The sequence below is a fragment of the Numenius arquata genome, chromosome 1 (genome assembly GCF_964106895.1).
Source record: "Numenius arquata chromosome 1, bNumArq3.hap1.1, whole genome shotgun sequence".
NCBI classification, from domain to species: domain Eukaryota; kingdom Metazoa; phylum Chordata; class Aves; order Charadriiformes; family Scolopacidae; genus Numenius; species Numenius arquata.
The window spans coordinates 100,769,756-100,795,729 of record NC_133576.1 but is presented as its reverse complement, the minus strand read 5'-3'; the positions used below and the strand labels follow the sequence as shown (position 1 = coordinate 100,795,729).

The 25,974-nt window shown below is 61.1% G+C and overlaps 9 protein-coding genes across 9 annotated transcripts; all 9 read left to right on the top strand.

Moving 5' to 3' along the window:
- The first annotated feature begins 498 nt into the window (after positions 1-498).
- Positions 499-1,386, top strand: LOC141466074 (inositol 1,4,5-trisphosphate receptor-interacting protein-like 1). Its single transcript, XM_074149797.1, has one exon. It carries the CDS (start codon positions 499-501, stop codon positions 1,384-1,386), a length of 888 nt encoding a protein of 295 aa, XP_074005898.1.
- Positions 1,387-3,569: 2,183 nt separating this feature from the next.
- Positions 3,570-4,457, top strand: LOC141466063 (inositol 1,4,5-trisphosphate receptor-interacting protein-like 1). Its single transcript, XM_074149786.1, has one exon. It carries the CDS (start codon positions 3,570-3,572, stop codon positions 4,455-4,457), a length of 888 nt encoding a protein of 295 aa, XP_074005887.1.
- Positions 4,458-6,640: 2,183 nt separating this feature from the next.
- On the top strand, positions 6,641-7,528 carry LOC141466056 (inositol 1,4,5-trisphosphate receptor-interacting protein-like 1). The gene has a single exon (XM_074149772.1). The coding sequence runs from the start codon at positions 6,641-6,643 to the stop codon at positions 7,526-7,528; it is 888 nt and encodes a 295-aa protein (XP_074005873.1).
- A 2,188-nt stretch (positions 7,529-9,716) lies between these two features.
- On the top strand, positions 9,717-10,604 carry LOC141466045 (inositol 1,4,5-trisphosphate receptor-interacting protein-like 1). The gene has a single exon (XM_074149761.1). The coding sequence runs from the start codon at positions 9,717-9,719 to the stop codon at positions 10,602-10,604; it is 888 nt and encodes a 295-aa protein (XP_074005862.1).
- A 2,193-nt stretch (positions 10,605-12,797) lies between these two features.
- Positions 12,798-13,685, top strand: LOC141466036 (inositol 1,4,5-trisphosphate receptor-interacting protein-like 1). The gene has a single exon (XM_074149750.1). The coding sequence runs from the start codon at positions 12,798-12,800 to the stop codon at positions 13,683-13,685; it is 888 nt and encodes a 295-aa protein (XP_074005851.1).
- Positions 13,686-15,873: 2,188 nt separating this feature from the next.
- LOC141466024 (inositol 1,4,5-trisphosphate receptor-interacting protein-like 1) lies at positions 15,874-16,761 on the top strand. Its single transcript, XM_074149739.1, has one exon. It carries the CDS (start codon positions 15,874-15,876, stop codon positions 16,759-16,761), a length of 888 nt encoding a protein of 295 aa, XP_074005840.1.
- Positions 16,762-18,939: 2,178 nt separating this feature from the next.
- Positions 18,940-19,827, top strand: LOC141466015 (inositol 1,4,5-trisphosphate receptor-interacting protein-like 1). The gene has a single exon (XM_074149730.1). The coding sequence runs from the start codon at positions 18,940-18,942 to the stop codon at positions 19,825-19,827; it is 888 nt and encodes a 295-aa protein (XP_074005831.1).
- A 2,193-nt stretch (positions 19,828-22,020) lies between these two features.
- On the top strand, positions 22,021-22,908 carry LOC141466006 (inositol 1,4,5-trisphosphate receptor-interacting protein-like 1). Its single transcript, XM_074149718.1, has one exon. It carries the CDS (start codon positions 22,021-22,023, stop codon positions 22,906-22,908), a length of 888 nt encoding a protein of 295 aa, XP_074005819.1.
- A 2,178-nt stretch (positions 22,909-25,086) lies between these two features.
- On the top strand, positions 25,087-25,974 carry LOC141465997 (inositol 1,4,5-trisphosphate receptor-interacting protein-like 1). Its single transcript, XM_074149707.1, has one exon. The coding sequence runs from the start codon at positions 25,087-25,089 to the stop codon at positions 25,972-25,974; it is 888 nt and encodes a 295-aa protein (XP_074005808.1).

Below are 25,974 nucleotides of genomic sequence, written 5' to 3'. Positions count from 1 at the left end.
TGGCGCCTGGGACACCTGCGGTAACGCGTCACAATGGGGGCGACTATAAAGGGCCCCATCCGGCAGCGCTGAGCCAGTAGAGCCCGGGATGATGGTGAGTGGGCTGGCGGGGGGAGGCTGGGCTGGAACAGGGCCGGGGCGGAGACACCGGCCCCTGGGGCGCGGGGTGGGTTCTCACACGCCAGCGAGGGCCCAGCTGCTGGCGGGAGCCCCTTGAGCACGGTGTCGCCACCGCCGCTGCCGGCTCTGGGCGCAGGCCTTGCTGCCTCCCTGCTGCCTCCCAACTCTCCTACCTTCCTCCCAGCTCCCTGCGGCTCCCGGCCCCGCTCCCCCTGCTGCCAGCTCCCTCCCAGCCCCACTGAGACCCTTCTCTCTCTCCTCCTGCAGGCCATGGCTGCCACAGGGCTGTTGCTCATCCAGGCTCTGCAAAGCTTCTTCCAGCAGATGCTGGGTGCTCGGCTGGACGAGGCCACGCCAGAGCACATGGAGCAGCGCGAGATGTCCCTGCGAGAGCAGGTGACCCAGCTACTGCAGGGGCTGGAGCAGGCTGCCTCTGCCTGGGCAGCCCTGCTCGTCCCTGCTCTGCAGCAATGGCACTTCTGGGCCACCGCTGCACTTCTTCTCCTCCTCCTATTGGGGCTTGGCTGCTGGCTCAGCAAAAGGAGCTGCCGGCCAGGCAACAGCAGCACGGAGGGCACCACCACCGACCAGGCTGAACGAGAGGAGTCACAAGAAAAGGCCAGGGTTGCTCTGCATGGGCGCAGGATTTCGGCCCAGCACCTCCTGGACCTCTCCGAATCCTTCACAATGGTGGAGGAGCTGGTTGATGAACTTCTGCGGATCTGCGGAAAACTCTCGAGGAACAGTTTCATGCCACAGCCGAGGCCAGTCATTGGGGTGAGCAGCACCTTAGGGGCTTGGAGTGGCTGTGAGGAGGATGCCATCTACCGCCTGCTTGTGCCCCTGAAGCCCCCGCGTGGCCATGCCTTCCACGTGGACACGGGCACCGCCAGCAAGGACACGCCAGAGAGGAAGGCCAGCCTCCGCGTAGAGCTGCAGTGCACGTGCATGAGGGAGCAGCTGGCCGAGGACATGCTGTGCTTCCTCCACCACCCCCAGAAGGAGCTGAGGGAAAGACAGGGTCCCAGCCTCCTGGGCACCCTCTGCACCGGCCCCTACCTCGACACAGACAAGACCTCACGCTGGCTGCAGATCTTGCTGAAAAGCGCCTGGGCGGTTATGCCTCAGTCGACACACTGCCGCCTGACGGTGCTGCCCTCCAGGCACTCCTGCAAGCTCCGCCTGACGCATGCTTCCGGCAGCACCATCCTCATCGAGATGCTCTTTGGCGTGAAGCAAGGCGACTCGTATGTCTTCCTGAGCTGAAAGGGGCCATTGCCAGGAGCCTTGCAACACAAACTCACTCCCCTTGCCCCCTGGACTGCAATTGCCCTCCCCGTTCCCGAGTCCCTTCCCTTGGAGACCCTCTGTAAATATGTTTCAATAGATCACTTGTTTGAGCAAACGCTGCCTGTGAGAGTCTGGGCATCACTTGGTCGGCGAAGGCGGGCATAGGCTGCTGGCTGCTCAGCTGCCACAGACTCGGGGAGCGTTTTGCAGAGGAGCGGCTGCAGCGGACGCTGCTTTCCCGACTCCCTGGGCTTTGGCTTGCCAGGGCTGGTGGCTCAATCCCAGTAGCAGCCGGGCATCATGCAGCTGCTCAGTCCCTTGCCCTACTTGGAATGGTGCAGAGAATCTTTGGGGTAAAAGTGGCAAAACTTGTGGGCTCAGCTAAGACGGTCCAGTAGGTAAAGCAAGAGCTACACGCCAAAGCAAAGCAAAGCAAAGCAAAGCAAAGCAAAGCAAAAGAATTCATGCCCTACTCCCCTGCTCTGCCGACCAGACCTGCCTTTCTGGGAAGCGTTCTGCCTCCCTGGGGCTCGGGTTACCGTGACATTTCCCAGCCTTGTACAGCCCTCAACATACTAGCCTATCTCAACTGGGAAGGGACCCACAAGGATCACCAAGTCCAACGCTCTGCTCCTCACAGGACCACCTAAACTTCAACCTTAGGACTGAGAGCCTCGTCCAGACGCTCCTTGAACACTGACAGCCTTGGCGCCGTGACCACTCCCCTATGGAGGCTCTTCCAGTGACCGACCCACCACTCGCTTACTCAAGAACCTCTTCCGACAATCCAGTCTGAACTTCCCCCGAGGCAGCTTCATGCCATTGCCTTGTGTCCTATCGCTGCTCACCAGAGCGAGCAGATCAGTAGCTCCCGCTGCGCTGCCCGCCTTGAGCAAGTTGTCGACTGCCATGAGGGCACCCCTCAGCCTTCTCTTCCCCAAGCTGAACGAGCCAAGTGACCTCAGGCGCTCCTCCTAAGTCTTGCCCTCCAGGCCTTTCACCACCTGCGTCACCCTCCTCTGGACGCACTCCCATAGTCTGATGTCCTTCTTATCTTGAGGCCTGATGGCAACAGGCGGGGAGAGCCTAACCCAAAGGGGAAGAAGGATCCTGGCACAAGAGTTAGCAGGGCTCCTTAAAAGGAGGCTTTAAACTAGGTTTGAAGGGGGGCGGGCATGAAACTGGGATTACTGAAGTGGAGCCATGGGGTGACAATTCCGTGACAAAACTGCACAGAAAAACGGAGCGGGGGCCGCACCAGTGCAGTGCAGAGCGGGACGATCCCCTCTCTCGACGAGCCAGCTGGGCTGTGCCTGCTGGATGCAGCCCAGGACACGCTTGGCCCTTTGGGCTTCCACAGCACACTCTGCACTCATCTTCCACTTCTATCATTCTGTCATTCCAGGATTTCTGTTTAAGGTTGCCCGTAGGGAGCCAGGGTTTGGACTTGATGCTCCTCATGCGTCCCCTCCACTCAGGATTGTCTATGATCATGAGGTTGCCATGGGCACGCAGCTGAGAATAAACCCAGACTATAGCCCCACAGCAGCTCCTGCGGAGAGAGGTCCCTCTTAAGCAGGAGCCCAGGGCAGCTGGCAGTCGCTGAGCCGGGCTGGGGGCCATGGCAGGGGCTGGTTGCCGCACGGGACTGTGATGCGCTCTGGCGCCTGGGACACCTGCGGTAACGCGTCACAATGGGGGCGACTATAAAGGGCCCCATCCGGCAGCGCTGAGCCAGTAGAGCCCGGGATGATGGTGAGTGGGCTGGCGGGGGGAGGCTGGGCTGGAACAGGGCCGGGGCGGAGACACCGGCCCCTGGGGCGCGGGGTGGGTTCTCACACGCCAGCGAGGGCCCAGCTGCTGGCGGGAGCCCCTTGAGCACGGTGTCGCCACCGCCGCTGCCGGCTCTGGGCGCAGGCCTTGCTGCCTCCCTGCTGCCTCCCAACTCTCCTACCTTCCTCCCAGCTCCCTGCGGCTCCCGGCCCCGCTCCCCCTGCTGCCAGCTCCCTCCCAGCCCCACTGAGACCCTTCTCTCTCTCCTCCTGCAGGCCATGGCTGCCACAGGGCTGTTGCTCATCCAGGCTCTGCAAAGCTTCTTCCAGCAGATGCTGGGTGCTCGGCTGGACGAGGCCACGCCAGAGCACATGGAGCAGCGCGAGATGTCCCTGCGAGAGCAGGTGACCCAGCTACTGCAGGGGCTGGAGCAGGCTGCCTCTGCCTGGGCAGCCCTGCTCGTCCCTGCTCTGCAGCAATGGCACTTCTGGGCCACCGCTGCACTTCTTCTCCTCCTCCTATTGGGGCTTGGCTGCTGGCTCAGCAAAAGGAGCTGCCGGCCAGGCAACAGCAGCACGGAGGGCACCACCACCGACCAGGCTGAACGAGAGGAGTCACAAGAAAAGGCCAGGGTTGCTCTGCATGGGCGCAGGATTTCGGCCCAGCACCTCCTGGACCTCTCCGAATCCTTCACAATGGTGGAGGAGCTGGTTGATGAACTTCTGCGGATCTGCGGAAAACTCTCGAGGAACAGTTTCATGCCACAGCCGAGGCCAGTCATTGGGGTGAGCAGCACCTTAGGGGCTTGGAGTGGCTGTGAGGAGGATGCCATCTACCGCCTGCTCGTGCCCCTGAAGCCCCCGCGTGGCCATGCCTTCCACGTGGACACGGGCACCGCCAGCAAGGACACGCCAGAGAGGAAGGCCAGCCTCCGCGTAGAGCTGCAGTGCACGTGCATGAGGGAGCAGCTGGCCGAGGACATGCTGTGCTTCCTCCACCACCCCCAGAAGGAGCTGAGGGAAAGACAGGGTCCCAGCCTCCTGGGCACCCTCTGCACCGGCCCCTACCTCGACACAGACAAGACCTCACGCTGGCTGCAGATCTTGCTGAAAAGCGCCTGGGCGGTTATGCCTCAGTCGACACACTGCCGCCTGACGGTGCTGCCCTCCAGGCACTCCTGCAAGCTCCGCCTGACGCATGCTTCCGGCAGCACCATCCTCATCGAGATGCTCTTTGGCGTGAAGCAAGGCGACTCGTATGTCTTCCTGAGCTGAAAGGGGCCATTGCCAGGAGCCTTGCAACACAAACTCACTCCCCTTGCCCCCTGGACTGCAATTGCCCTCCCCATTCCCGAGTCCCTTCCCTTGGAGACCCTCTGTAAATATGTTTCAATAGATCACTTGTTTGAGCAAACGCTGCCTGTGAGAGTCTGGGCATCACTTGGTCGGCGAAGGCGGGCATAGGCTGCTGGCTGCTCAGCTGCCACAGACTCGGGGAGCGTTTTGCAGAGGAGCGGCTGCAGCGGACGCTGCTTTCCCGACTCCCTGGGCTTTGGCTTGCCAGGGCTGGTGGCTCAATCCCAGTAGCAGCCGGGCATCACGCAGCTGCTCAGTCCCTTGCCCTACTTGGGATGGTGCAGAGAATCTTTGGGGTAAAAGTGGCAAAACTTGTGGGCTCAGCTAAGACGGTCCAGTAGGTAAAGCAAGAGCTACACGCCAAAGCAAAGCAAAGCAAAGCAAAGCAAAGCAAAGCAAAAGAATTCATGCCCTACTCCCCTGCTCTGCCGACCAGACCTGCCTTTCTGGGAAGCGTTCTGCCTCCCTGGGGCTCGGGTTACCGTGACATTTCCCAGCCTTGTACAGCACTCAACATACTAGCCTATCTCAACTGGGAAGGGACCCACAAGGATCACCAAGTCCAACGCTCTGCTCCTCACAGGACCACCTAAACTTCAACCTTAGGACTGAGAGCCTCGTCCAGACGCTCCTTGAACACTGACAGCCTTGGCGCCGTGACCACTCCCCTATGGAGGCTCTTCCAGTGACCGACCCACCACTCGCTTACTCAAGAACCTCTTCCGACAATCCAGTCTGAACTTCCCCCGAGGCAGCTTCATGCCATTGCCTTGTGTCCTATCGCTGCTCACCAGAGCGAGCAGATCAGTAGCTCCCGCTGCGCTGCCCGCCTTGAGCAAGTTGTCGACTGCCATGAGGGCACCCCTCAGCCTTCTCTTCCCCAAGCTGAACGAGCCAAGTGACCTCAGGCGCTCCTCCTAAGTCTTGCCCTCCAGGCCTTTCACCACCTGCGTCACCCTCCTCTGGACGCACTCCCATAGTCTGATGTCCTTCTTATCTTGAGGCCTGATGGCAACAGGCGGGGAGAGCCTAACCCAAAGGGGAAGAAGGATCCTGGCACAAGAGTTAGCAGGGCTCCTTAAAAGGAGGCTTTAAACTAGGTTTGAAGGGGGGCGGGCATGAAACTGGGATTACTGAAGTGGAGCCATGGGGTGACAATTCCGTGACAAAACTGCACAGAAAAACGGAGCGGGGGCCGCACCAGTGCAGTGCAGAGCGGGACGATCCCCTCTCTCGACGAGCCAGCTGGGCTGTGCCTGCTGGATGCAGCCCAGGACACGCTTGGCCCTTTGGGCTTCCACAGCACACTCTGCACTCATCTTCCACTTCTATCATTCTGTCATTCCAGGATTTCTGTTTAAGGTTGCCCGTAGGGAGCCAGGGTTTGGACTTGATGCTCCTCATGCGTCCCCTCCACTCAGGATTGTCTATGATCATGAGGTTGCCATGGGCACGCAGCTGAGAATAAACCCAGACTATAGCCCCACAGCAGCTCCTGCGGAGAGAGGTCCCTCTTAAGCAGGAGCCCAGGGCAGCTGGCAGTCGCTGAGCCGGGCTGGGGGCCATGGCAGGGGCTGGTTGCCGCACGGGACTGTGATGCGCTCTGGCGCCTGGGACACCTGCGGTAACGCGTCACAATGGGGGCGACTATAAAGGGCCCCATCCGGCAGCGCTGAGCCAGTAGAGCCCGGGATGATGGTGAGTGGGCTGGCGGGGGGAGGCTGGGCTGGAACAGGGCCGGGGCGGAGACACCGGCCCCTGGGGCGCGGGGTGGGTTCTCACACGCCAGCGAGGGCCCAGCTGCTGGCGGGAGCCCCTTGAGCACGGTGTCGCCACCGCCGCTGCCGGCTCTGGGCGCAGGCCTTGCTGCCTCCCTGCTGCCTCCCAACTCTCCTACCTTCCTCCCAGCTCCCTGCGGCTCCCGGCCCCGCTCCCCCTGCTGCCAGCTCCCTCCCAGCCCCACTGAGACCCTTCTCTCTCTCCTCCTGCAGGCCATGGCTGCCACAGGGCTGTTGCTCATCCAGGCTCTGCAAAGCTTCTTCCAGCAGATGCTGGGTGCTCGGCTGGACGAGGCCACGCCAGAGCACATGGAGCAGCGCGAGATGTCCCTGCGAGAGCAGGTGACCCAGCTACTGCAGGGGCTGGAGCAGGCTGCCTCTGCCTGGGCAGCCCTGCTCGTCCCTGCTCTGCAGCAATGGCACTTCTGGGCCACCGCTGCACTTCTTCTCCTCCTCCTATTGGGGCTTGGCTGCTGGCTCAGCAAAAGGAGCTGCCGGCCAGGCAACAGCAGCACGGAGGGCACCACCACCGACCAGGCTGAACGAGAGGAGTCACAAGAAAAGGCCAGGGTTGCTCTGCATGGGCGCAGGATTTCGGCCCAGCACCTCCTGGACCTCTCCGAATCCTTCACAATGGTGGAGGAGCTGGTTGATGAACTTCTGCGGATCTGCGGAAAACTCTCGAGGAACAGTTTCATGCCACAGCCGAGGCCAGTCATTGGGGTGAGCAGCACCTTAGGGGCTTGGAGTGGCTGTGAGGAGGATGCCATCTACCGCCTGCTCGTGCCCCTGAAGCCCCCGCGTGGCCATGCCTTCCACGTGGACACGGGCACCGCCAGCAAGGACACGCCAGAGAGGAAGGCCAGCCTCCGCGTAGAGCTGCAGTGCACGTGCATGAGGGAGCAGCTGGCCGAGGACATGCTGTGCTTCCTCCACCACCCCCAGAAGGAGCTGAGGGAAAGACAGGGTCCCAGCCTCCTGGGCACCCTCTGCACCGGCCCCTACCTCGACACAGACAAGACCTCACGCTGGCTGCAGATCTTGCTGAAAAGCGCCTGGGCGGTTATGCCTCAGTCGACACACTGCCGCCTGACGGTGCTGCCCTCCAGGCACTCCTGCAAGCTCCGCCTGACGCATGCTTCCGGCAGCACCATCCTCATCGAGATGCTCTTTGGCGTGAAGCAAGGCGACTCGTATGTCTTCCTGAGCTGAAAGGGGCCATTGCCAGGAGCCTTGCAACACAAACTCACTCCCCTTGCCCCCTGGACTGCAATTGCCCTCCCCGTTCCCGAGTCCCTTCCCTTGGAGACCCTCTGTAAATATGTTTCAATAGATCACTTGTTTGAGCAAACGCTGCCTGTGAGAGTCTGGGCATCACTTGGTCGGCGAAGGCGGGCATAGGCTGCTGGCTGCTCAGCTGCCACAGACTCGGGGAGCGTTTTGCAGAGGAGCGGCTGCAGCGGACGCTGCTTTCCCGACTCCCTGGGCTTTGGCTTGCCAGGGCTGGTGGCTCAATCCCAGTAGCAGCCGGGCATCACGCAGCTGCTCAGTCCCTTGCCCTACTTGGGATGGTGCAGAGAATCTTTGGGGTAAAAGTGGCAAAACTTGTGGGCTCAGCTAAGATGGTCCAGTAGGTAAAGCAAGAGCTACACGCCAAAGCAAAGCAAAGCAAAGCAAAGCAAAGCAAAGCAAAGCAAAAGAATTCATGCCCTACTCCCCTGCTCTGCCGACCAGACCTGCCTTTCTGGGAAGCGTTCTGCCTCCCTGGGGCTCGGGTTACCGTGACATTTCCCAGCCTTGTACAGCCCTCAACATACTAGCCTATCTCAACTGGGAAGGGACCCACAAGGATCACCAAGTCCAACGCTCTGCTCCTCACAGGACCACCTAAACTTCAACCTTAGGACTGAGAGCCTCGTCCAGACGCTCCTTGAACACTGACAGCCTTGGCGCCGTGACCACTCCCCTATGGAGGCTCTTCCAGTGACCGACCCACCACTCGCTTACTCAAGAACCTCTTCCGACAATCCAGTCTGAACTTCCCCCGAGGCAGCTTCATGCCATTGCCTTGTGTCCTATCGCTGCTCACCAGAGCGAGCAGATCAGTAGCTCCCGCTGCGCTGCCCGCCTTGAGCAAGTTGTCGACTGCCATGAGGGCACCCCTCAGCCTTCTCTTCCCCAAGCTGAACGAGCCAAGTGACCTCAGGCGCTCCTCCTAAGTCTTGCCCTCCAGGCCTTTCACCACCTGCGTCACCCTCCTCTGGACGCACTCCCATAGTCTGATGTCCTTCTTATCTTGAGGCCTGATGGCAACAGGCGGGGAGAGCCTAACCCAAAGGGGAAGAAGGATCCTGGCACAAGAGTTAGCAGGGCTCCTTAAAAGGAGGCTTTAAACTAGGTTTGAAGGGGGGCGGGCATGAAACTGGGATTACTGAAGTGGAGCCATGGGGTGACAATTCCGTGACAAAACTGCACAGAAAAACGGAGCGGGGGCCGCACCAGTGCAGTGCAGAGCGGGACGATCCCCTCTCTCGACGAGCCAGCTGGGCTGTGCCTGCTGGATGCAGCCCAGGACACGCTTGGCCCTTTGGGCTTCCACAGCACACTCTGCACTCATCTTCCACTTCTATCATTCTGTCATTCCAGGATTTCTGTTTAAGGTTGCCCGTAGGGAGCCAGGGTTTGGACTTGATGCTCCTCATGCGTCCCCTCCACTCAGGATTGTCTATGATCATGAGGTTGCCATGGGCACGCAGCTGAGAATAAACCCAGACTATAGCCCCACAGCAGCTCCTGCGGAGAGAGGTCCCTCTTAAGCAGGAGCCCAGGGCAGCTGGCAGTCGCTGAGCCGGGCTGGGGGCCATGGCAGGGGCTGGTTGCCGCACGGGACTGTGATGCGCTCTGGCGCCTGGGACACCTGCGGTAACGCGTCACAATGGGGGCGACTATAAAGGGCCCCATCCGGCAGCGCTGAGCCAGTAGAGCCCGGGATGATGGTGAGTGGGCTGGCGGGGGGAGGCTGGGCTGGAACAGGGCCGGGGCGGAGACACCGGCCCCTGGGGCGCGGGGTGGGTTCTCACACGCCAGCGAGGGCCCAGCTGCTGGCGGGAGCCCCTTGAGCACGGTGTCGCCACCGCCGCTGCCGGCTCTGGGCGCAGGCCTTGCTGCCTCCCTGCTGCCTCCCAACTCTCCTACCTTCCTCCCAGCTCCCTGCGGCTCCCGGCCCCGCTCCCCCTGCTGCCAGCTCCCTCCCAGCCCCACTGAGACCCTTCTCTCTCTCCTCCTGCAGGCCATGGCTGCCACAGGGCTGTTGCTCATCCAGGCTCTGCAAAGCTTCTTCCAGCAGATGCTGGGTGCTCGGCTGGACGAGGCCACGCCAGAGCACATGGAGCAGCGCGAGATGTCCCTGCGAGAGCAGGTGACCCAGCTACTGCAGGGGCTGGAGCAGGCTGCCTCTGCCTGGGCAGCCCTGCTCGTCCCTGCTCTGCAGCAATGGCACTTCTGGGCCACCGCTGCACTTCTTCTCCTCCTCCTATTGGGGCTTGGCTGCTGGCTCAGCAAAAGGAGCTGCCGGCCAGGCAACAGCAGCACGGAGGGCACCACCACCGACCAGGCTGAACGAGAGGAGTCACAAGAAAAGGCCAGGGTTGCTCTGCATGGGCACAGGATTTCGGCCCAGCACCTCCTGGACCTCTCCGAATCCTTCACAATGGTGGAGGAGCTGGTTGATGAACTTCTGCGGATCTGCGGAAAACTCTCGAGGAACAGTTTCATGCCACAGCCGAGGCCAGTCATTGGGGTGAGCAGCACCTTAGGGGCTTGGAGTGGCTGTGAGGAGGATGCCATCTACCGCCTGCTCGTGCCCCTGAAGCCCCCGCGTGGCCATGCCTTCCACGTGGACACGGGCACCGCCAGCAAGGACACGCCAGAGAGGAAGGCCAGCCTCCGCGTAGAGCTGCAGTGCACGTGCATGAGGGAGCAGCTGGCCGAGGACATGCTGTGCTTCCTCCACCACCCCCAGAAGGAGCTGAGGGAAAGACAGGGTCCCAGCCTCCTGGGCACCCTCTGCACCGGCCCCTACCTCGACACAGACAAGACCTCACGCTGGCTGCAGATCTTGCTGAAAAGCGCCTGGGCGGTTATGCCTCAGTCGACACACTGCCGCCTGACGGTGCTGCCCTCCAGGCACTCCTGCAAGCTCCGCCTGACGCATGCTTCCGGCAGCACCATCCTCATCGAGATGCTCTTTGGCGTGAAGCAAGGCGACTCGTATGTCTTCCTGAGCTGAAAGGGGCCATTGCCAGGAGCCTTGCAACACAAACTCACTCCCCTTGCCCCCTGGACTGCAATTGCCCTCCCCGTTCCCGAGTCCCTTCCCTTGGAGACCCTCTGTAAATATGTTTCAATAGATCACTTGTTTGAGCAAACGCTGCCTGTGAGAGTCTGGGCATCACTTGGTCGGCGAAGGCGGGCATAGGCTGCTGGCTGCTCAGCTGCCACAGACTCGGGGAGCGTTTTGCAGAGGAGCGGCTGCAGCGGACGCTGCTTTCCCGACTCCCTGGGCTTTGGCTTGCCAGGGCTGGTGGCTCAATCCCAGTAGCAGCCGGGCATCACGCAGCTGCTCAGTCCCTTGCCCTACTTGGGATGGTGCAGAGAATCTTTGGGGTAAAAGTGGCAAAACTTGTGGGCTCAGCTAAGATGGTCCAGTAGGTAAAGCAAGAGCTACACGCCAAAGCAAAGCAAAGCAAAGCAAAGCAAAGCAAAGCAAAGCAAAGCAAAAGAATTCATGCCCTACTCCCCTGCTCTGCCGACCAGACCTGCCTTTCTGGGAAGCGTTCTGCCTCCCTGGGGCTCGGGTTACCGTGACATTTCCCAGCCTTGTACAGCCCTCAACATACTAGCCTATCTCAACTGGGAAGGGACCCACAAGGATCACCAAGTCCAACGCTCTGCTCCTCACAGGACCACCTAAACTTCAACCTTAGGACTGAGAGCCTCGTCCAGACGCTCCTTGAACACTGACAGCCTTGGCGCCGTGACCACTCCCCTATGGAGGCTCTTCCAGTGACCGACCCACCACTCGCTTACTCAAGAACCTCTTCCGACAATCCAGTCTGAACTTCCCCCGAGGCAGCTTCATGCCATTGCCTTGTGTCCTATCGCTGCTCACCAGAGCGAGCAGATCAGTAGCTCCCGCTGCGCTGCCCGCCTTGAGCAAGTTGTCGACTGCCATGAGGGCACCCCTCAGCCTTCTCTTCCCCAAGCTGAACGAGCCAAGTGACCTCAGGCGCTCCTCCTAAGTCTTGCCCTCCAGGCCTTTCACCACCTGCGTCACCCTCCTCTGGACGCACTCCCATAGTCTGATGTCCTTCTTATCTTGAGGCCTGATGGCAACAGGCGGGGAGAGCCTAACCCAAAGGGGAAGAAGGATCCTGGCACAAGAGTTAGCAGGGCTCCTTAAAAGGAGGCTTTAAACTAGGTTTGAAGGGGGGCGGGCATGAAACTGGGATTACTGAAGTGGAGCCATGGGGTGACAATTCCGTGACAAAACTGCACAGAAAAACGGAGCGGGGGCCGCACCAGTGCAGTGCAGAGCGGGACGATCCCCTCTCTCGACGAGCCAGCTGGGCTGTGCCTGCTGGATGCAGCCCAGGACACGCTTGGCCCTTTGGGCTTCCACAGCACACTCTGCACTCATCTTCCACTTCTATCATTCTGTCATTCCAGGATTTCTGTTTAAGGTTGCCCGTAGGGAGCCAGGGTTTGGACTTGATGCTCCTCATGCGTCCCCTCCACTCAGGATTGTCTATGATCATGAGGTTGCCATGGGCACGCAGCTGAGAATAAACCCAGACTATAGCCCCACAGCAGCTCCTGCGGAGAGAGGTCCCTCTTAAGCAGGAGCCCAGGGCAGCTGGCAGTCGCTGAGCCGGGCTGGGGGCCATGGCAGGGGCTGGTTGCCGCACGGGACTGTGATGCGCTCTGGCGCCTGGGACACCTGCGGTAACGCGTCACAATGGGGGCGACTATAAAGGGCCCCATCCGGCAGCGCTGAGCCAGTAGAGCCCGGGATGATGGTGAGTGGGCTGGCGGGGGGAGGCTGGGCTGGAACAGGGCCGGGGCGGAGACACCGGCCCCTGGGGCGCGGGGTGGGTTCTCACACGCCAGCGAGGGCCCAGCTGCTGGCGGGAGCCCCTTGAGCACGGTGTCGCCACCGCCGCTGCCGGCTCTGGGCGCAGGCCTTGCTGCCTCCCTGCTGCCTCCCAACTCTCCTACCTTCCTCCCAGCTCCCTGCGGCTCCCGGCCCCGCTCCCCCTGCTGCCAGCTCCCTCCCAGCCCCACTGAGACCCTTCTCTCTCTCCTCCTGCAGGCCATGGCTGCCACAGGGCTGTTGCTCATCCAGGCTCTGCAAAGCTTCTTCCAGCAGATGCTGGGTGCTCGGCTGGACGAGGCCACGCCAGAGCACATGGAGCAGCGCGAGATGTCCCTGCGAGAGCAGGTGACCCAGCTACTGCAGGGGCTGGAGCAGGCTGCCTCTGCCTGGGCAGCCCTGCTCGTCCCTGCTCTGCAGCAATGGCACTTCTGGGCCACCGCTGCACTTCTTCTCCTCCTCCTATTGGGGCTTGGCTGCTGGCTCAGCAAAAGGAGCTGCCGGCCAGGCAACAGCAGCACGGAGGGCACCACCACCGACCAGGCTGAACGAGAGGAGTCACAAGAAAAGGCCAGGGTTGCTCTGCATGGGCGCAGGATTTCGGCCCAGCACCTCCTGGACCTCTCCGAATCCTTCACAATGGTGGAGGAGCTGGTTGATGAACTTCTGCGGATCTGCGGAAAACTCTCGAGGAACAGTTTCATGCCACAGCCGAGGCCAGTCATTGGGGTGAGCAGCACCTTAGGGGCTTGGAGTGGCTGTGAGGAGGATGCCATCTACCGCCTGCTCGTGCCCCTGAAGCCCCCGCGTGGCCATGCCTTCCACGTGGACACGGGCACCGCCAGCAAGGACACGCCAGAGAGGAAGGCCAGCCTCCGCGTAGAGCTGCAGTGCACGTGCATGAGGGAGCAGCTGGCCGAGGACATGCTGTGCTTCCTCCACCACCCCCAGAAGGAGCTGAGGGAAAGACAGGGTCCCAGCCTCCTGGGCACCCTCTGCACCGGCCCCTACCTCGACACAGACAAGACCTCACGCTGGCTGCAGATCTTGCTGAAAAGCGCCTGGGCGGTTATGCCTCAGTCGACACACTGCCGCCTGACGGTGCTGCCCTCCAGGCACTCCTGCAAGCTCCGCCTGACGCATGCTTCCGGCAGCACCATCCTCATCGAGATGCTCTTTGGCGTGAAGCAAGGCGACTCGTATGTCTTCCTGAGCTGAAAGGGGCCATTGCCAGGAGCCTTGCAACACAAACTCACTCCCCTTGCCCCCTGGACTGCAATTGCCCTCCCCATTCCCGAGTCCCTTCCCTTGGAGACCCTCTGTAAATATGTTTCAATAGATCACTTGTTTGAGCAAACGCTGCCTGTGAGAGTCTGGGCATCACTTGGTCGGCGAAGGCGGGCATAGGCTGCTGGCTGCTCAGCTGCCACAGACTCGGGGAGCGTTTTGCAGAGGAGCGGCTGCAGCGGACGCTGCTTTCCCGACTCCCTGGGCTTTGGCTTGCCAGGGCTGGTGGCTCAATCCCAGTAGCAGCCGGGCATCACGCAGCTGCTCAGTCCCTTGCCCTACTTGGGATGGTGCAGAGAATCTTTGGGGTAAAAGTGGCAAAACTTGTGGGCTCAGCTAAGATGGTCCAGTAGGTAAAGCAAGAGCTACACGCCAAAGCAAAGCAAAGCAAAGCAAAGCAAAGCAAAGCAAAGCAAAAGAATTCATGCCCTACTCCCCTGCTCTGCCGACCAGACCTGCCTTTCTGGGAAGCGTTCTGCCTCCCTGGGGCTCGGGTTACCGTGACATTTCCCAGCCTTGTACAGCCCTCAACATACTAGCCTATCTCAACTGGGAAGGGACCCACAAGGATCACCAAGTCCAACGCTCTGCTCCTCACAGGACCACCTAAACTTCAACCTTAGGACTGAGAGCCTCGTCCAGACGCTCCTTGAACACTGACAGCCTTGGCGCCGTGACCACTCCCCTATGGAGGCTCTTCCAGTGACCGACCCACCACTCGCTTACTCAAGAACCTCTTCCGACAATCCAGTCTGAACTTCCCCCGAGGCAGCTTCATGCCATTGCCTTGTGTCCTATCGCTGCTCACCAGAGCGAGCAGATCAGTAGCTCCCGCTGCGCTGCCCGCCTTGAGCAAGTTGTCGACTGCCATGAGGGCACCCCTCAGCCTTCTCTTCCCCAAGCTGAACGAGCCAAGTGACCTCAGGCGCTCCTCCTAAGTCTTGCCCTCCAGGCCTTTCACCACCTGCGTCACCCTCCTCTGGACGCACTCCCATAGTCTGATGTCCTTCTTATCTTGAGGCCTGATGGCAACAGGCGGGGAGAGCCTAACCCAAAGGGGAAGAAGGATCCTGGCACAAGAGTTAGCAGGGCTCCTTAAAAGGAGGCTTTAAACTAGGTTTGAAGGGGGGCGGGCATGAAACTGGGATTACTGAAGTGGAGCCATGGGGTGACAATTCCGTGACAAAACTGCACAGAAAAACGGAGCGGGGGCCGCACCAGTGCAGTGCAGAGCGGGACGATCCCCTCTCTCGACGAGCCAGCTGGGCTGTGCCTGCTGGATGCAGCCCAGGACACGCTTGGCCCTTTGGGCTTCCACAGCACACTCTGCACTCATCTTCCACTTCTATCATTCTGTCATTCCAGGATTTCTGTTTAAGGTTGCCCGTAGGGAGCCAGGGTTTGGACTTGATGCTCCTCATGCGTCCCCTCCACTCAGGATTGTCTATGATCATGAGGTTGCCATGGGCACGCAGCTGAGAATAAACCCAGACTATAGCCCCACAGCAGCTCCTGCGGAGAGAGGTCCCTCTTAAGCAGGAGCCCAGGGCAGCTGGCAGTCGCTGAGCCGGGCTGGGGGCCATGGCAGGGGCTGGTTGCCGCACGGGACTGTGATGCGCTCTGGCGCCTGGGACACCTGCGGTAACGCGTCACAATGGGGGCGACTATAAAGGGCCCCATCCGGCAGCGCTGAGCCAGTAGAGCCCGGGATGATGGTGAGTGGGCTGGCGGGGGGAGGCTGGGCTGGAACAGGGCCGGGGCGGAGACACCGGCCCCTGGGGCGCGGGGTGGGTTCTCACACGCCAGCGAGGGCCCAGCTGCTGGCGGGAGCCCCTTGAGCACGGTGTCGCCACCGCCGCTGCCGGCTCTGGGCGCAGGCCTTGCTGCCTCCCTGCTGCCTCCCAACTCTCCTACCTTCCTCCCAGCTCCCTGCGGCTCCCGGCCCCGCTCCCCCTGCTGCCAGCTCCCTCCCAGCCCCACTGAGACCCTTCTCTCTCTCCTCCTGCAGGCCATGGCTGCCACAGGGCTGTTGCTCATCCAGGCTCTGCAAAGCTTCTTCCAGCAGATGCTGGGTGCTCGGCTGGACGAGGCCACGCCAGAGCACATGGAGCAGCGCGAGATGTCCCTGCGAGAGCAGGTGACCCAGCTACTGCAGGGGCTGGAGCAGGCTGCCTCTGCCTGGGCAGCCCTGCTCGTCCCTGCTCTGCAGCAATGGCACTTCTGGGCCACCGCTGCACTTCTTCTCCTCCTCCTATTGGGGCTTGGCTGCTGGCTCAGCAAAAGGAGCTGCCGGCCAGGCAACAGCAGCACGGAGGGCACCACCACCGACCAGGCTGAACGAGAGGAGTCACAAGAAAAGGCCAGGGTTGCTCTGCATGGGCGCAGGATTTCGGCCCAGCACCTCCTGGACCTCTCCGAATCCTTCACAATGGTGGAGGAGCTGGTTGATGAACTTCTGCGGATCTGCGGAAAACTCTCGAGGAACAGTTTCATGCCACAGCCGAGGCCAGTCATTGGGGTGAGCAGCACCTTAGGGGCTTGGAGTGGCTGTGAGGAGGATGCCATCTACCGCCTGCTCGTGCCCCTGAAGCCCCCGCGTGGCCATGCCTTCCACGTGGACACGGGCACCGCCAGCAAGGACACGCCAGAGAGGAAGGCCAGCCTCCGCGTAGAGCTGCAGTGCACGTGCATGAGGGAGCAGCTGGCCGAGGACATGCTGTGCTTCCTCCACCACCCCCAGAAGGAGCTGAGGGAAAGACAGGGTCCCAGCCTCCTGGGCACCCTCTGCACCGGCCCCTACCTCGACACAGACAAGACCTCACGCTGGCTGCAGATCTTGCTGAAAAGCGCCTGGGCGGTTATGCCTCAGTCGACACACTGCCGCCTGACGGTGCTGCCCTCCAGGCACTCCTGCAAGCTCCGCCTGACGCATGCTTCCGGCAGCACCATCCTCATCGAGATGCTCTTTGGCGTGAAGCAAGGCGACTCGTATGTCTTCCTGAGCTGAAAGGGGCCATTGCCAGGAGCCTTGCAACACAAACTCACTCCCCTTGCCCCCTGGACTGCAATTGCCCTCCCCGTTCCCGAGTCCCTTCCCTTGGAGACCCTCTGTAAATATGTTTCAATAGATCACTTGTTTGAGCAAACGCTGCCTGTGAGAGTCTGGGCATCACTTGGTCGGCGAAGGCGGGCATAGGCTGCTGGCTGCTCAGCTGCCACAGACTCGGGGAGCGTTTTGCAGAGGAGCGGCTGCAGCGGACGCTGCTTTCCCGACTCCCTGGGCTTTGGCTTGCCAGGGCTGGTGGCTCAATCCCAGTAGCAGCCGGGCATCACGCAGCTGCTCAGTCCCTTGCCCTACTTGGGATGGTGCAGAGAATCTTTGGGGTAAAAGTGGCAAAACTTGTGGGCTCAGCTAAGACGGTCCAGTAGGTAAAGCAAGAGCTACACGCCAAAGCAAAGCAAAGCAAAGCAAAGCAAAGCAAAAGAATTCATGCCCTACTCCCCTGCTCTGCCGACCAGACCTGCCTTTCTGGGAAGCGTTCTGCCTCCCTGGGGCTCGGGTTACCGTGACATTTCCCAGCCTTGTACAGCCCTCAACATACTAGCCTATCTCAACTGGGAAGGGACCCACAAGGATCACCAAGTCCAACGCTCTGCTCCTCACAGGACCACCTAAACTTCAACCTTAGGACTGAGAGCCTCGTCCAGACGCTCCTTGAACACTGACAGCCTTGGCGCCGTGACCACTCCCCTATGGAGGCTCTTCCAGTGACCGACCCACCACTCGCTTACTCAAGAACCTCTTCCGACAATCCAGTCTGAACTTCCCCCGAGGCAGCTTCATGCCATTGCCTTGTGTCCTATCGCTGCTCACCAGAGCGAGCAGATCAGTAGCTCCCGCTGCGCTGCCCGCCTTGAGCAAGTTGTCGACTGCCATGAGGGCACCCCTCAGCCTTCTCTTCCCCAAGCTGAACGAGCCAAGTGACCTCAGGCGCTCCTCCTAAGTCTTGCCCTCCAGGCCTTTCACCACCTGCGTCACCCTCCTCTGGACGCACTCCCATAGTCTGATGTCCTTCTTATCTTGAGGCCTGATGGCAACAGGCGGGGAGAGCCTAACCCAAAGGGGAAGAAGGATCCTGGCACAAGAGTTAGCAGGGCTCCTTAAAAGGAGGCTTTAAACTAGGTTTGAAGGGGGGCGGGCATGAAACTGGGATTACTGAAGTGGAGCCATGGGGTGACAATTCCGTGACAAAACTGCACAGAAAAACGGAGCGGGGGCCGCACCAGTGCAGTGCAGAGCGGGACGATCCCCTCTCTCGACGAGCCAGCTGGGCTGTGCCTGCTGGATGCAGCCCAGGACACGCTTGGCCCTTTGGGCTTCCACAGCACACTCTGCACTCATCTTCCACTTCTATCATTCTGTCATTCCAGGATTTCTGTTTAAGGTTGCCCGTAGGGAGCCAGGGTTTGGACTTGATGCTCCTCATGCGTCCCCTCCACTCAGGATTGTCTATGATCATGAGGTTGCCATGGGCACGCAGCTGAGAATAAACCCAGACTATAGCCCCACAGCAGCTCCTGCGGAGAGAGGTCCCTCTTAAGCAGGAGCCCAGGGCAGCTGGCAGTCGCTGAGCCGGGCTGGGGGCCATGGCAGGGGCTGGTTGCCGCACGGGACTGTGATGCGCTCTGGCGCCTGGGACACCTGCGGTAACGCGTCACAATGGGGGCGACTATAAAGGGCCCCATCCGGCAGCGCTGAGCCAGTAGAGCCCGGGATGATGGTGAGTGGGCTGGCGGGGGGAGGCTGGGCTGGAACAGGGCCGGGGCGGAGACACCGGCCCCTGGGGCGCGGGGTGGGTTCTCACACGCCAGCGAGGGCCCAGCTGCTGGCGGGAGCCCCTTGAGCACGGTGTCGCCACCGCCGCTGCCGGCTCTGGGCGCAGGCCTTGCTGCCTCCCTGCTGCCTCCCAACTCTCCTACCTTCCTCCCAGCTCCCTGCGGCTCCCGGCCCCGCTCCCCCTGCTGCCAGCTCCCTCCCAGCCCCACTGAGACCCTTCTCTCTCTCCTCCTGCAGGCCATGGCTGCCACAGGGCTGTTGCTCATCCAGGCTCTGCAAAGCTTCTTCCAGCAGATGCTGGGTGCTCGGCTGGACGAGGCCACGCCAGAGCACATGGAGCAGCGCGAGATGTCCCTGCGAGAGCAGGTGACCCAGCTACTGCAGGGGCTGGAGCAGGCTGCCTCTGCCTGGGCAGCCCTGCTCGTCCCTGCTCTGCAGCAATGGCACTTCTGGGCCACCGCTGCACTTCTTCTCCTCCTCCTATTGGGGCTTGGCTGCTGGCTCAGCAAAAGGAGCTGCCGGCCAGGCAACAGCAGCACGGAGGGCACCACCACCGACCAGGCTGAACGAGAGGAGTCACAAGAAAAGGCCAGGGTTGCTCTGCATGGGCACAGGATTTCGGCCCAGCACCTCCTGGACCTCTCCGAATCCTTCACAATGGTGGAGGAGCTGGTTGATGAACTTCTGCGGATCTGCGGAAAACTCTCGAGGAACAGTTTCATGCCACAGCCGAGGCCAGTCATTGGGGTGAGCAGCACCTTAGGGGCTTGGAGTGGCTGTGAGGAGGATGCCATCTACCGCCTGCTCGTGCCCCTGAAGCCCCCGCGTGGCCATGCCTTCCACGTGGACACGGGCACCGCCAGCAAGGACACGCCAGAGAGGAAGGCCAGCCTCCGCGTAGAGCTGCAGTGCACGTGCATGAGGGAGCAGCTGGCCGAGGACATGCTGTGCTTCCTCCACCACCCCCAGAAGGAGCTGAGGGAAAGACAGGGTCCCAGCCTCCTGGGCACCCTCTGCACCGGCCCCTACCTCGACACAGACAAGACCTCACGCTGGCTGCAGATCTTGCTGAAAAGCGCCTGGGCGGTTATGCCTCAGTCGACACACTGCCGCCTGACGGTGCTGCCCTCCAGGCACTCCTGCAAGCTCCGCCTGACGCATGCTTCCGGCAGCACCATCCTCATCGAGATGCTCTTTGGCGTGAAGCAAGGCGACTCGTATGTCTTCCTGAGCTGAAAGGGGCCATTGCCAGGAGCCTTGCAACACAAACTCACTCCCCTTGCCCCCTGGACTGCAATTGCCCTCCCCGTTCCCGAGTCCCTTCCCTTGGAGACCCTCTGTAAATATGTTTCAATAGATCACTTGTTTGAGCAAACGCTGCCTGTGAGAGTCTGGGCATCACTTGGTCGGCGAAGGCGGGCATAGGCTGCTGGCTGCTCAGCTGCCACAGACTCGGGGAGCGTTTTGCAGAGGAGCGGCTGCAGCGGACGCTGCTTTCCCGACTCCCTGGGCTTTGGCTTGCCAGGGCTGGTGGCTCAATCCCAGTAGCAGCCGGGCATCACGCAGCTGCTCAGTCCCTTGCCCTACTTGGGATGGTGCAGAGAATCTTTGGGGTAAAAGTGGCAAAACTTGTGGGCTCAGCTAAGATGGTCCAGTAGGTAAAGCAAGAGCTACACGCCAAAGCAAAGCAAAGCAAAGCAAAGCAAAGCAAAGCAAAGCAAAGCAAAAGAATTCATGCCCTACTCCCCTGCTCTGCCGACCAGACCTGCCTTTCTGGGAAGCGTTCTGCCTCCCTGGGGCTCGGGTTACCGTGACATTTCCCAGCCTTGTACAGCCCTCAACATACTAGCCTATCTCAACTGGGAAGGGACCCACAAGGATCACCAAGTCCAACGCTCTGCTCCTCACAGGACCACCTAAACTTCAACCTTAGGACTGAGAGCCTCGTCCAGACGCTCCTTGAACACTGACAGCCTTGGCGCCGTGACCACTCCCCTATGGAGGCTCTTCCAGTGACCGACCCACCACTCGCTTACTCAAGAACCTCTTCCGACAATCCAGTCTGAACTTCCCCCGAGGCAGCTTCATGCCATTGCCTTGTGTCCTATCGCTGCTCACCAGAGCGAGCAGATCAGTAGCTCCCGCTGCGCTGCCCGCCTTGAGCAAGTTGTCGACTGCCATGAGGGCACCCCTCAGCCTTCTCTTCCCCAAGCTGAACGAGCCAAGTGACCTCAGGCGCTCCTCCTAAGTCTTGCCCTCCAGGCCTTTCACCACCTGCGTCACCCTCCTCTGGACGCACTCCCATAGTCTGATGTCCTTCTTATCTTGAGGCCTGATGGCAACAGGCGGGGAGAGCCTAACCCAAAGGGGAAGAAGGATCCTGGCACAAGAGTTAGCAGGGCTCCTTAAAAGGAGGCTTTAAACTAGGTTTGAAGGGGGGCGGGCATGAAACTGGGATTACTGAAGTGGAGCCATGGGGTGACAATTCCGTGACAAAACTGCACAGAAAAACGGAGCGGGGGCCGCACCAGTGCAGTGCAGAGCGGGACGATCCCCTCTCTCGACGAGCCAGCTGGGCTGTGCCTGCTGGATGCAGCCCAGGACACGCTTGGCCCTTTGGGCTTCCACAGCACACTCTGCACTCATCTTCCACTTCTATCATTCTGTCATTCCAGGATTTCTGTTTAAGGTTGCCCGTAGGGAGCCAGGGTTTGGACTTGATGCTCCTCATGCGTCCCCTCCACTCAGGATTGTCTATGATCATGAGGTTGCCATGGGCACGCAGCTGAGAATAAACCCAGACTATAGCCCCACAGCAGCTCCTGCGGAGAGAGGTCCCTCTTAAGCAGGAGCCCAGGGCAGCTGGCAGTCGCTGAGCCGGGCTGGGGGCCATGGCAGGGGCTGGTTGCCGCACGGGACTGTGATGCGCTCTGGCGCCTGGGACACCTGCGGTAACGCGTCACAATGGGGGCGACTATAAAGGGCCCCATCCGGCAGCGCTGAGCCAGTAGAGCCCGGGATGATGGTGAGTGGGCTGGCGGGGGGAGGCTGGGCTGGAACAGGGCCGGGGCGGAGACACCGGCCCCTGGGGCGCGGGGTGGGTTCTCACACGCCAGCGAGGGCCCAGCTGCTGGCGGGAGCCCCTTGAGCACGGTGTCGCCACCGCCGCTGCCGGCTCTGGGCGCAGGCCTTGCTGCCTCCCTGCTGCCTCCCAACTCTCCTACCTTCCTCCCAGCTCCCTGCGGCTCCCGGCCCCGCTCCCCCTGCTGCCAGCTCCCTCCCAGCCCCACTGAGACCCTTCTCTCTCTCCTCCTGCAGGCCATGGCTGCCACAGGGCTGTTGCTCATCCAGGCTCTGCAAAGCTTCTTCCAGCAGATGCTGGGTGCTCGGCTGGACGAGGCCACGCCAGAGCACATGGAGCAGCGCGAGATGTCCCTGCGAGAGCAGGTGACCCAGCTACTGCAGGGGCTGGAGCAGGCTGCCTCTGCCTGGGCAGCCCTGCTCGTCCCTGCTCTGCAGCAATGGCACTTCTGGGCCACCGCTGCACTTCTTCTCCTCCTCCTATTGGGGCTTGGCTGCTGGCTCAGCAAAAGGAGCTGCCGGCCAGGCAACAGCAGCACGGAGGGCACCACCACCGACCAGGCTGAACGAGAGGAGTCACAAGAAAAGGCCAGGGTTGCTCTGCATGGGCGCAGGATTTCGGCCCAGCACCTCCTGGACCTCTCCGAATCCTTCACAATGGTGGAGGAGCTGGTTGATGAACTTCTGCGGATCTGCGGAAAACTCTCGAGGAACAGTTTCATGCCACAGCCGAGGCCAGTCATTGGGGTGAGCAGCACCTTAGGGGCTTGGAGTGGCTGTGAGGAGGATGCCATCTACCGCCTGCTCGTGCCCCTGAAGCCCCCGCGTGGCCATGCCTTCCACGTGGACACGGGCACCGCCAGCAAGGACACGCCAGAGAGGAAGGCCAGCCTCCGCGTAGAGCTGCAGTGCACGTGCATGAGGGAGCAGCTGGCCGAGGACATGCTGTGCTTCCTCCACCACCCCCAGAAGGAGCTGAGGGAAAGACAGGGTCCCAGCCTCCTGGGCACCCTCTGCACCGGCCCCTACCTCGACACAGACAAGACCTCACGCTGGCTGCAGATCTTGCTGAAAAGCGCCTGGGCGGTTATGCCTCAGTCGACACACTGCCGCCTGACGGTGCTGCCCTCCAGGCACTCCTGCAAGCTCCGCCTGACGCATGCTTCCGGCAGCACCATCCTCATCGAGATGCTCTTTGGCGTGAAGCAAGGCGACTCGTATGTCTTCCTGAGCTGAAAGGGGCCATTGCCAGGAGCCTTGCAACACAAACTCACTCCCCTTGCCCCCTGGACTGCAATTGCCCTCCCCGTTCCCGAGTCCCTTCCCTTGGAGACCCTCTGTAAATATGTTTCAATAGATCACTTGTTTGAGCAAACGCTGCCTGTGAGAGTCTGGGCATCACTTGGTCGGCGAAGGCGGGCATAGGCTGCTGGCTGCTCAGCTGCCACAGACTCGGGGAGCGTTTTGCAGAGGAGCGGCTGCAGCGGACGCTGCTTTCCCGACTCCCTGGGCTTTGGCTTGCCAGGGCTGGTGGCTCAATCCCAGTAGCAGCCGGGCATCACGCAGCTGCTCAGTCCCTTGCCCTACTTGGGATGGTGCAGAGAATCTTTGGGGTAAAAGTGGCAAAACTTGTGGGCTCAGCTAAGACGGTCCAGTAGGTAAAGCAAGAGCTACACGCCAAAGCAAAGCAAAGCAAAGCAAAGCAAAGCAAAAGAATTCATGCCCTACTCCCCTGCTCTGCCGACCAGACCTGCCTTTCTGGGAAGCGTTCTGCCTCCCTGGGGCTCGGGTTACCGTGACATTTCCCAGCCTTGTACAGCCCTCAACATACTAGCCTATCTCAACTGGGAAGGGACCCACAAGGATCACCAAGTCCAACGCTCTGCTCCTCACAGGACCACCTAAACTTCAACCTTAGGACTGAGAGCCTCGTCCAGACGCTCCTTGAACACTGACAGCCTTGGCGCCGTGACCACTCCCCTATGGAGGCTCTTCCAGTGACCGACCCACCACTCGCTTACTCAAGAACCTCTTCCGACAATCCAGTCTGAACTTCCCCCGAGGCAGCTTCATGCCATTGCCTTGTGTCCTATCGCTGCTCACCAGAGCGAGCAGATCAGTAGCTCCCGCTGCGCTGCCCGCCTTGAGCAAGTTGTCGACTGCCATGAGGGCACCCCTCAGCCTTCTCTTCCCCAAGCTGAACGAGCCAAGTGACCTCAGGCGCTCCTCCTAAGTCTTGCCCTCCAGGCCTTTCACCACCTGCGTCACCCTCCTCTGGACGCACTCCCATAGTCTGATGTCCTTCTTATCTTGAGGCCTGATGGCAACAGGCGGGGAGAGCCTAACCCAAAGGGGAAGAAGGATCCTGGCACAAGAGTTAGCAGGGCTCCTTAAAAGGAGGCTTTAAACTAGGTTTGAAGGGGGGCGGGCATGAAACTGGGATTACTGAAGTGGAGCCATGGGGTGACAATTCCGTGACAAAACTGCACAGAAAAACGGAGCGGGGGCCGCACCAGTGCAGTGCAGAGCGGGACGATCCCCTCTCTCGACGAGCCAGCTGGGCTGTGCCTGCTGGATGCAGCCCAGGACACGCTTGGCCCTTTGGGCTTCCACAGCACACTCTGCACTCATCTTCCACTTCTATCATTCTGTCATTCCAGGATTTCTGTTTAAGGTTGCCCGTAGGGAGCCAGGGTTTGGACTTGATGCTCCTCATGCGTCCCCTCCACTCAGGATTGTCTATGATCATGAGGTTGCCATGGGCACGCAGCTGAGAATAAACCCAGACTATAGCCCCACAGCAGCTCCTGCGGAGAGAGGTCCCTCTTAAGCAGGAGCCCAGGGCAGCTGGCAGTCGCTGAGCCGGGCTGGGGGCCATGGCAGGGGCTGGTTGCCGCACGGGACTGTGATGCGCTCTGGCGCCTGGGACACCTGCGGTAACGCGTCACAATGGGGGCGACTATAAAGGGCCCCATCCGGCAGCGCTGAGCCAGTAGAGCCCGGGATGATGGTGAGTGGGCTGGCGGGGGGAGGCTGGGCTGGAACAGGGCCGGGGCGGAGACACCGGCCCCTGGGGCGCGGGGTGGGTTCTCACACACCAGCGAGGGCCCAGCTGCTGGCGGGAGCCCCTTGAGCACGGTGTCGCCACCGCCGCTGCCGGCTCTGGGCGCAGGCCTTGCTGCCTCCCTGCTGCCTCCCAACTCTCCTACCTTCCTCCCAGCTCCCTGCGGCTCCCGGCCCCGCTCCCCCTGCTGCCAGCTCCCTCCCAGCCCCACTGAGACCCTTCTCTCTCTCCTCCTGCAGGCCATGGCTGCCACAGGGCTGTTGCTCATCCAGGCTCTGCAAAGCTTCTTCCAGCAGATGCTGGGTGCTCGGCTGGACGAGGCCACGCCAGAGCACATGGAGCAGCGCGAGATGTCCCTGCGAGAGCAGGTGACCCAGCTACTGCAGGGGCTGGAGCAGGCTGCCTCTGCCTGGGCAGCCCTGCTCGTCCCTGCTCTGCAGCAATGGCACTTCTGGGCCACCGCTGCACTTCTTCTCCTCCTCCTATTGGGGCTTGGCTGCTGGCTCAGCAAAAGGAGCTGCCGGCCAGGCAACAGCAGCACGGAGGGCACCACCACCGACCAGGCTGAACGAGAGGAGTCACAAGAAAAGGCCAGGGTTGCTCTGCATGGGCACAGGATTTCGGCCCAGCACCTCCTGGACCTCTCCGAATCCTTCACAATGGTGGAGGAGCTGGTTGATGAACTTCTGCGGATCTGCGGAAAACTCTCGAGGAACAGTTTCATGCCACAGCCGAGGCCAGTCATTGGGGTGAGCAGCACCTTAGGGGCTTGGAGTGGCTGTGAGGAGGATGCCATCTACCGCCTGCTCGTGCCCCTGAAGCCCCCGCGTGGCCATGCCTTCCACGTGGACACGGGCACCGCCAGCAAGGACACGCCAGAGAGGAAGGCCAGCCTCCGCGTAGAGCTGCAGTGCACGTGCATGAGGGAGCAGCTGGCCGAGGACATGCTGTGCTTCCTCCACCACCCCCAGAAGGAGCTGAGGGAAAGACAGGGTCCCAGCCTCCTGGGCACCCTCTGCACCGGCCCCTACCTCGACACAGACAAGACCTCACGCTGGCTGCAGATCTTGCTGAAAAGCGCCTGGGCGGTTATGCCTCAGTCGACACACTGCCGCCTGACGGTGCTGCCCTCCAGGCACTCCTGCAAGCTCCGCCTGACGCATGCTTCCGGCAGCACCATCCTCATCGAGATGCTCTTTGGCGTGAAGCAAGGCGACTCGTATGTCTTCCTGAGCTGA

Bases quoted from the DNA above. Each gene is read 5' to 3' on its own strand.
- LOC141466074 (XM_074149797.1), top strand. From the start codon at position 499: ATGTCCCTGCGAGAGCAGGTGACCCAGCTACTGCAGGGGCTGGAGCAG.
- LOC141466063 (XM_074149786.1), top strand. From the start codon at position 3,570: ATGTCCCTGCGAGAGCAGGTGACCCAGCTACTGCAGGGGCTGGAGCAG.
- LOC141466056 (XM_074149772.1), top strand. From the start codon at position 6,641: ATGTCCCTGCGAGAGCAGGTGACCCAGCTACTGCAGGGGCTGGAGCAG.
- LOC141466045 (XM_074149761.1), top strand. From the start codon at position 9,717: ATGTCCCTGCGAGAGCAGGTGACCCAGCTACTGCAGGGGCTGGAGCAG.
- LOC141466036 (XM_074149750.1), top strand. From the start codon at position 12,798: ATGTCCCTGCGAGAGCAGGTGACCCAGCTACTGCAGGGGCTGGAGCAG.
- LOC141466024 (XM_074149739.1), top strand. From the start codon at position 15,874: ATGTCCCTGCGAGAGCAGGTGACCCAGCTACTGCAGGGGCTGGAGCAG.
- LOC141466015 (XM_074149730.1), top strand. From the start codon at position 18,940: ATGTCCCTGCGAGAGCAGGTGACCCAGCTACTGCAGGGGCTGGAGCAG.
- LOC141466006 (XM_074149718.1), top strand. From the start codon at position 22,021: ATGTCCCTGCGAGAGCAGGTGACCCAGCTACTGCAGGGGCTGGAGCAG.
- LOC141465997 (XM_074149707.1), top strand. From the start codon at position 25,087: ATGTCCCTGCGAGAGCAGGTGACCCAGCTACTGCAGGGGCTGGAGCAG.